This window comes from Prosopis cineraria, unplaced genomic scaffold, assembly GCF_029017545.1.
Source record: "Prosopis cineraria cultivar Desert tree isolate PC_DT_omini unplaced genomic scaffold, ASM2901754v1 PC14, whole genome shotgun sequence".
Classification (NCBI taxonomy): Eukaryota; Viridiplantae; Streptophyta; class Magnoliopsida; order Fabales; family Fabaceae; genus Prosopis; species Prosopis cineraria.
This window is the reverse complement of record NW_026555345.1, coordinates 23,127,656-23,136,284: the sequence shown is the minus strand read 5'-3', so window position 1 is coordinate 23,136,284 and position 8,629 is coordinate 23,127,656. Positions and strand designations below refer to the sequence as shown.

General features: G+C 35.1%; 2 protein-coding genes and 1 non-coding gene across 3 annotated transcripts; all 3 read right to left on the bottom strand.

Annotated features, from left to right (window-relative positions):
* Nucleotides 1–1,183: 1,183 nt before the first annotated feature.
* On the bottom strand, nucleotides 1,184–5,053 carry LOC129292496 (uncharacterized). Its single transcript, XM_054930046.1, has 6 exons — nucleotides 3,818–5,053; nucleotides 3,456–3,725; nucleotides 3,292–3,372; nucleotides 2,010–2,121; nucleotides 1,866–1,932; nucleotides 1,184–1,546 (listed from the first exon to the last, which is right to left on the bottom strand). The coding sequence occupies exons 1-6, from the start codon at nucleotides 4,943–4,945 to the stop codon at nucleotides 1,453–1,455; spliced, it is 1,752 nt and encodes a 583-aa protein (XP_054786021.1). The 5' UTR covers nucleotides 4,946–5,053; the 3' UTR covers nucleotides 1,184–1,452.
* On the bottom strand, nucleotides 4,966–7,573 carry LOC129292497 (uncharacterized). Its single transcript, XM_054930048.1, has 3 exons — nucleotides 7,185–7,573; nucleotides 6,422–6,850; nucleotides 4,966–5,936 (listed from the first exon to the last, which is right to left on the bottom strand). Exons 1-3 carry the CDS (start codon nucleotides 7,309–7,311, stop codon nucleotides 4,966–4,968), a joined length of 1,527 nt encoding a protein of 508 aa, XP_054786023.1. The 5' UTR covers nucleotides 7,312–7,573.
* A 273-nt stretch (nucleotides 7,574–7,846) lies between these two features.
* On the bottom strand, nucleotides 7,847–7,918 carry TRNAP-UGG (transfer RNA proline (anticodon UGG)). Its single transcript has one exon. It is a non-coding gene; the product is annotated as a tRNA-Pro (tRNA).
* Nucleotides 7,919–8,629: the final 711 nt, after the last annotated feature.

The window sequence follows — 8,629 nt, the reverse complement described above, 5'->3', positions numbered from 1 at the left end:
AGTTGGAAAATACATTAAACAAACTTCAAGAAGAAAATAATGCTTCCCTTATTTAATATCCAAGATAGACTAAAATATTTTATTCTGAGATTTCCACCGTTAGTGTATGATGATTGTTTTTTTTCCCCCCGTGAAAAGTGAGTGATGATTCTACATAGCAATTAGAATTAAAAATTATGGTTAATATTAAATATACAGTGGAAGTGAGGATGAAGTTGGACCACTCATTGTCTTGGTTTGGGTCCAATCATACAAAACCGACCAAAACGAGTGGGTTTATCTTATCCTTGATTCCGATTTCCGAAAGGGTCAAAGCATTTTCAGTTTCAAACTTTTCGGTTAGCAATTAGTAAACGTCTTGTGAGAACATTTTACATTTGTTATTTGATGTGATGGTGTGAAAATGCTCCTCTTGATTGAGATCGCTGCATACTCCCACGTACTATGACAAATAATTAGTAACTTCACGAAAGAATCTTCTAAGTATTTAATAAAATAAAAAAGTTGAAATCAATTTGTCCCTTAATCTTTGGCTAGGAGCATTTGTAATTATAAACTCATTTTTTTATACATTTTAATTCTAAATATTTAAAATTGTACCAATCTCCTCTACAACTAACTTTAACCATTAATTAATTAAAAAAATTTAAAATTATAAATTTTATACTTTTGTATTTTTTTTAAATTTTTGGGTCTTTTTCTATAATTCTTTTAATTATTTCAATAATTTTTTACTTTTTTAAAGTTTTCTAGTCAATTAACAACTTAATAACAAGGAAAGATTGTCATGATTTTAAACATTTACAAGTGAAAAATATAAAAAAAAAAAGAGTTCAAAATTTCAAATACTTCTAAGCCTACATTTAAAAGCTGAATTGCTATTTTGAAAAATTAGGCCGTGGGAGAGAGGGAGACACCCACCAGAGAGAACCTTTTATAATATCAACTATGCCATTTAATAAAAATTAGGTTGATTTAGATTATTCAAATTTTATTATTTTTAGATTTTTCTTATCAAATTTATATTTAAAATAATAACAGACTTTTAGCCGTTAACTTATCAAATAATCATGATACAAATAAAAAATAAATAGGATCTCACATTAAATTTGAATGACTAAAATGAAAAGCAGACAAATGTTCAAACATGCGTGGCCGAACTACAAACTAGATTACGCTGATATGATTAAAGTGCACATCTCGTCTGCGAAATCAAGTTCAATGTGAATGTAATATCAAAATCATCTCAACTTTATCGCAACGACGTAGACCAAACAACAGGAACAAAAGTGGCCGAAAGGGAGATGCATCTTCTACACAACTAAAAGTAAAACACGCGTGTAGAACAAAAATTGCAGGCACATCTATCCGTTATGAAAGATATAATACAAAAGACCTAAAAACTACAAAAAGATCACAAGGAAAACTCAGAAAAATTGGAACCAGACAGGGTTATTTACATTTATTCACAGCTCGGAATGTTCCACCATCTTTTAACCATATGGTGGACCGGGTTTTCTTCACATTGTCTGCAAAAAGACGATGCCTGCAACACACAAAAATGCTCATCACTATAACCCCACCAACCATATCTTCTAGTACGCTACCCTATTTCAATGCCATTGCAAAAACTGAAAACTCAGGTACACTATTTGTGTTTGTCATGAAGTCTTCTAATAAGACCATGAAGAAAACGGGTCAATTAAAGCCATTATCTAGGGATATAATTACATGAGATCACAGAAGAATAATTTACTTTGAAGAGACAAGTATGGCAAAAAAAAAAAAATGAAGACCAGAAGTCTATTGTCTATTCAAGGTAATGAAGATATCATTAGTGAGAGAAGAGAGAAAGAAAATCTAACCTTTCATACTCCAGCTTCTGAGTAACTATGCCATTTAATAATAGCTCTGAACTGTATATAGCTGTCCCTGCAGGTTATAAACATGGTGTCCTTTAGTAATGTGAACGTGATAAAACTTAAAGATGGGTGAGAGAAAATCCAAACCTTTTTCAAGAAAAGGCACGCATAAGGCATAATCATCTTCACATGAAAGGATCAGTAGATCATCCTGAATCTTATCATGTTGCAACGAAGATCTGCCAATTCTCTCTACAGCCTGAGGGCATGTTTACTAGTAATCAGCTTTTCAGAATCAATTATAAAAAATATATGCTGGGATGAATTACGCCAAATGGAGGTAACATGAGAAAATAACTTATTTCCACCACATGCACATAAAATACATTTTGGGGCTGAAAAAATTCAAAGAATTCTCCCTTTCATTTCCTTTTTAGGATTAAAGGTCATTTTTACCTCTCAACTTTATTTGAAAAGTGACTGGACACCTTAAACTCAATTATGGGTCAATTCTGTCTCTTAACATTAAAAATTCCCTCCCTCATCACCCCACTGTTAACTTGCCATTTTATTTACTGTTAGTAGGCCCCGCAATGCATTGTTTTTAATTTTTTTTATTATAAAATATTAGGTTAATCAAGGAAGCCACAAAAAATGAATCTGCTAATGAAGGTTGCAGATTTGGCTAGGAGGAAGAACCTATAATATTTTACTTGGCTATATTATATGTGCCAATTGCCATTTAGCTAATAAGGCGGTGGATACCAAGGTTCCACAAGCAGTACTTCCTAATACTGTATTTGAAGTAGTTGTTCGAATTCCTTATGATATGCAAGTGAAACAACTTCTTGCTAATGGGAAAAAGGGGTCCTTGGGGTGATCTCATAGTCCCTAAGATGTGGAGACGATGGGGTAGATCCATGGATTTTCTTTCCCTTTGCTACATTATGCTCAAAGGGTTAAAGGGAGATAGTGCATTAAGCTATTCGCAAGGGCCAACTTGATTCTCTTCCCTAGGGATCCCAGATGAGGAAGTTTTGTTGTACAACCTATTTGGATTTCTTATCTCGAAACGTCAGTGAGCACCATGAACTCAAATATTTTATAATAAGAAAATATTTAAAAAATGTAATGTGAGGCCCACTAATGGTGAATGGACAATAAGTTAGCGACAGGGTGACGAGAAAAAGAATATTTAACGTTGACGGCTAGAATTAACCCATAGTTGAGTTTAAGGTACTTAGTGACTTCCAACAAAATTGAGGGGCAAAAATGACCTTTAACCTCCCTTTTTTTTGTTGGGGGAGCCCCCAATTTCAGGATCAAAAATCATTAATCCACTCGAGATTGATTGAAAAAACTTTTCCATTTTGAGATATCCATCATACGAGAGCATATACGAGGAAATGTACAGAAGAGGGTTGCATACCTGGCCATGAACTGCCTTGACTAAATATGAAACAATCTCTTTACTAGGTTTAGTATTGGGGGTGATCAAAACTTTGCGACCCTATACACAGAATCATTCTTGATCATAAGCCAGATAGAAAATGAATGAGTTTGGGTTCACACAAAACACAAGTATATATATACCGCTAAAAGTGGATGTCGGGTTGCATGTGCCAATGATGCTGGCATACAGAAGCCAAACTCCTTTTCCTTTTTGGCATCCCTCAATATGTAATTTTTCTCATCAATTAAACAATTAGTTTGTCCACAGCTCTCAATCCATAAATGGGTAACCACTGGTTTGCCAGAAGCAATAGCTTCTAGCATATTCCTTGTACGCACAAATTTATCAGCAATGAAATGAGTTGCATCTAGAATGGAAGTTACCACAGAGACTCCAAGTCGTGCTAAAATCTGTAAAAGGGTCAACAATCAAGATATAAATAAAATCAGATTTTGGCTTGTCAACATCTGCTCATGAGATTTTAAGAAAAATCTGACATTACCTTCTTTTGATGCTTAATTATATCTTCATTCAAGTGTTGACTGTACAGAATTCGGACATTGGTGATATCCCTCCTCTTCCTTGAATCTTTAGATGGTGTAAATTCAAGTCCCGTAGCACTTAAGCTGCAGAGTTCTCTACGGAGTTCCCTATTGCATGACTGTTTGTAATAATTATCACCCATACAAACAGGTGATGCATCATTTACTGGAGTTCTACATTTATCTGGTGTTGTAGATGTCAAGTCAGATGACTTAAAACTCCCTCTTGGTGAATCATCTGCCCTCATTTTTCTCTTCCTTGCAGCTGACAGCCCAACATCTTCAGACTGCACAGACAAATTAGATGAACCAACCAATCTCTCCAATCCTTTGTCATGATTAGACAACTTCCTAAGAGATCTTCTCCTTGGATGGTCCAAGGTATCTCTTTTAGTGTCGTTATTAACAGCACTCAAACTCGTATTTTCATTGTCTTCAGAGTGATCAGAACAACTTGGTTTAAACTTGGGATCTAATGTCTTAGATGCCTGGAAGCCAGCACTACTATTTTTTCCCTCAAGGGAGTCAATCCTTCCATCCTCTTCTATATGACTTCTTGATGGTCTATCAGGCTTCAGTTGATTTGCAATCAAGGATCGTCTAGTTCTACGAGCGACCGGTGAAAAATGACAAGCTTGACTCTGAAAATGCCTTTTGCTGACCAAGCTTCCTCCGTTTTCTTCCTTACTGCCAGTGCAATCATGTAATTCATTACCCTTGTGTCTTTTTGAAGCCGTTGCTGACTTTCTTTGCCCAACAAGCTGAGAAGGAAATTTACTACGATTTTCACTAGCACCAGAGATTAGGTTGCCTTCCACATTTAACGTACTTCTCTTTGATCTTTTCATCAAATTGTTCCTTTTGCATTGCTTTCTGGCTTCTTCATTATGTGCTTTTAATAAATCTGATTTAACACATTTCTGAATCCCAACATTTTTTTCTGAACATTTCTTTGAAGCAATTGCCCTCATTGTACTTGGAAAAGTGTTATTGGGTTGATCTGCTAGATTACTTCCTGTGGCTTTATCAGTAACATGATTATCACTGCCCTCACAATTACCTAAGGCTTCCATTGCTTCAGCAGCCATTTGAGTATCTAAACCTACCTCTAACACTTCCTGTGCATCTGCTGCTGTAGCATTAGGCTCCAACTGTGCTCCTGAGTAATTGATGTTAAACAGTTCATCCAGGTCACCAATAAGATTCTTTTTGATTCTTTAACTGCATCTTTGACAGTGTCATCCCTCACTTTAAGATTATGCAATATCAGTCTTGAATCAGATCGTACTTCCCTCATTCTTTTACTACAGGTACTTTGTCCCTCATCATCGTTGCCATCTGGTCTGCTAACTTCAATTTTCTTGATTGCTGGCAAGGATTTTCGCCTTGGCATTGCACCCTCCAAAAACTCATCCTTTCTCCTAAGAAATATATCTCCCCCACCATCATCCTCACGGCTGTCATCCCAGTCATAAACCCCAGTTTTTCCAGTAGTGCCACTACCATTGACTCTCTTGGCCAAACTTTGTTGCCCTTTTAAACTGGGAAGATTTTTTGAGCTTTCCTGAACATTCTTAATGAAGTTAGATTCTTGATCAAACTCCAGAACATCATTTTCTTTAAGTAACTTATCAACAACATCAAGAGCAGCTGCCTGTGTTAACTCTCCAGGTTCTTGAGAGTTAACATAGCTTAGTCCAGCCAACTCATCATCATAAATAGACAGCTTAGTCAAGCTTTCTTCTCCATTGACATCATTGTCATTATACGGACATACTTCCTTTTCAGCAGACAAATCATCATTGAATAGCTTTCTCACTACTGAGCTGGCAATTTTGGACTTATCTTTATGAAATACTCCATTTGCTTCACCTCTGTGTTCCCCATGATCATATTCCCTGGTTTTCTCTGTGTATCCAAGGAAAGGTTCCTCATTATTCTTTGCAGAAAGTGATTTCTGGGATTGACTCATACCCATGACAGCATTGGTCCCATCCTTGCTTTGTTTCAAATTCATAATGCGAGCAGCTTCACGCAAAGATTCAACACGGACAGAAGTAAACCGTGGAGGCATTGAACCTAAGAACCATGGAATAAAATTTTACAAAAAACAAATAGAAAGAGTGCGGAGAAGAAAAAATAAGTATATTTGTGTGATTGTTTTGAAGAATTATGGACTAGTTTATGAAATTATTCCAACCTCAATTTTTGCTTCATCCTCTAGGGAAAATGAAGATAACCACACATCAGTCAAGCATAAAAACCATTAGAAAATGATCAACAGGGATAATACTCTCCCATGAAAACAGTAAGAAACAAATGAAGAATAGAGATAACACAATCATCAAGTCAGTTGTAACTTGATAAAAATGAATAAGAAAATATGACCACTTCTCTTCCTCCTTTCCTTTTTGCAAAATGCTATTGGTGCACCACTACATTCATAGGATTGAACCCCCAAACTAAAATCCATAACAAAAAAAGTAGAATTCGTCTCAGGATTTAACATAAACACTATTTTAGGCTCAAATTACATGCAGCCAAACAGCTAATGAAGGAATCACCTGAACTGATCTGTTGATTGATTACAGAATCAGTCTTCTCCAATAGTTTCTTCTCACCAGGTCTACTAAGAGGTTCACATGAAATCTGCCTGGGATCTGCTGATTGCGCCCCAACTATGCATTGACAATGATCAGAATAGGGTTCATTCACATTCTCCAAAATGTCAATTCCATCTGTTCTGTCAGTATGACTGTCAATGGCAACTTCTTGATCAATCATATCCAATAACTGGGCGTTATTATCCTCCCCACCATGAATATCATCCAAAACTTGTGTTTCACCAGCAATACTCAAGACTTGAGTCTCACCAGCAAGATTTACAGGCTGGGTTTCAAATGCATCATAATCAACTGGAGCGTCATCATCCAAAGGAACTATGTTTTCAAGATACTGCCAATCGTTATCCATCCCAATATCATCTTTTCCACCTAACATTTCAATAGTTAAACAAACCCGTTAAGAAATTAGTCGAATTTGACAAAACTACAAACTTCTCTCAATCATTAATCAGTGAGTCGTGACACGGCATTACAGCAAAAATGAGACACATTGGAACAGACAGACACTGAGGAGCTTGACATGAAACAATCAAATCATTAGAAGGCCTCAAAACCGTGATAAAAAACAACCAATACCACTACGTCTTAAGTAAAGGAACCATTTCATCAGGAAAAGAACACAACTTCAATAGAACCCCAACCATAGAATGGAAGATTATAGATAAAGTGAAAGACTGAAGACTGGAAATTGGAAAACACTCACCGGAGAACGAAGACGGCGATAATTGACTGTCAAGAGGCACAGTATCATCAAAATTAACATCTACAACTTCATCCATGTCGATTGACGTGGTTATACTATCAGTATCACCACTGCCACAAGAACCCATTCAGATTTATTGGCGGATAAATGCACGCATGTGACAGCAGTAACCCTAACAAAGAAGTGAACCTTGTTCAAGTGAATGATCTCAAAAGCACATAATCAAGAATCTGAGATGACAGAGGAGTTAGGGTAATCCAGGACAGCGCAGAAGGCACAGAATGATCGTGGCGAGGCGAGAGGGCGCGTGGACTTCGGAGCCAAAACGTGGGTTACCTGCCACACCCGGTGCCTCTTTTTTGGAGGGAAAATTGATGCTTCCGTCACTAGTTTCGTACGAAATTCTACCACAAATTCATTATTAAAAAAAAAAAAAAAAACTATAACACATCACATGTATATATGAATGCTCCTATGCTGTACTCACGACTTTTATTGGATACTTCCTTTTTTGTTTTAACTATAATTATTAATATTAATTAGCTGACGATTAGAATAAGTTCTGCCTTCGACGACTGTTGATTTCCTGCATTAGCATTTTATAACTTAATTAGAATGAAAAAATTAAAAGCACATTTAGAAGAAAAAATTAAAGAATGGAGGGGGCATTCCGAGAATCGAACTCGGGACCTCTCGCACCCAAAGCGAGAATCATACCACTAGACCAAATGCCCACTCTGACACGTTTTCGAAGACATTTAATTCTACACTGTACCAAAAACTGTACATTTCTTTTTTCATTGAATAATAAATAAAAATACTCATTCGTCTCTTAAATGTGAAAATGATCCGATTTTAAAGGTTCTCCTGCGATCTGTCAAAATATGAATATCAAGCTCAGCAATATGTTAATTTTCTTTGGGCCAGAACAATGTTAATTCAGAATTTAATTTAATGCTATTAAACAACTAAATAACATATTTAATGATACATTATTAAAATTTATTTTATATGAATTGCGAAGCAAACGATTAAAATGACATTTCAGGAAAAAACAAATAATTATTCTAAAAATGAAGAGATCAAATTAAAATTTTAGAAGGATATTATATATTAATTATTTTTATATTACTTTTATGCATCATATAAATATAAATTATTCTCTTGTAGAACTCCATAGTATCACAACCTTTTTTCACGTTCAACAGACTAAAAATGTAATTTTGAGCAGGAAAAAACGGTAATTCATGGTTGTATAATAATTCAACTGCATTAATAATAATTAAGTGGAAGAAATTTTATGGCCCATTTGTTGAATACTAAAAAATAAGTAATTTTTAGGTAGTTTAAAAATTTTATAAAAAAATATTTATTTTATAAAGATTTTATAAAAAGCAGGTATTGTCTTATATTTAGTTGTAATGATAAAAAATTAATTATTAATT

Bases quoted from the DNA above. Each gene is read 5' to 3' on its own strand.
- LOC129292496 (XM_054930046.1), bottom strand. From the start codon at position 4,945: ATGGCTGCTGAAGCAATGGAAGCCTTAGGTAATTGTGAGGGCAGTGAT. The intron at 1,933-2,009 runs GTTTGGATTTTC...TATAACCTGCAG, and splicing joins CGTGCCTTTTCTTGAAAAAG to GGACAGCTATATACAGTTCA. The intron at 1,547-1,865 runs GTTAGATTTTCT...TGTGTGTTGCAG, and splicing joins CAGAAGCTGGAGTATGAAAG to GCATCGTCTTTTTGCAGACA.
- LOC129292497 (XM_054930048.1), bottom strand. From the start codon at position 7,311: ATGGGTTCTTGTGGCAGTGGTGATACTGATAGTATAACCACGTCAATC. The intron at 6,851-7,184 runs GTGAGTGTTTTC...TTGAAATGTTAG, and splicing joins ATCGCCGTCTTCGTTCTCCG to GTGGAAAAGATGATATTGGG. The intron at 5,937-6,421 runs GTGATTCCTTCA...CATGGTTCTTAG, and splicing joins CAATCAACAGATCAGTTCAG to GTTCAATGCCTCCACGGTTT.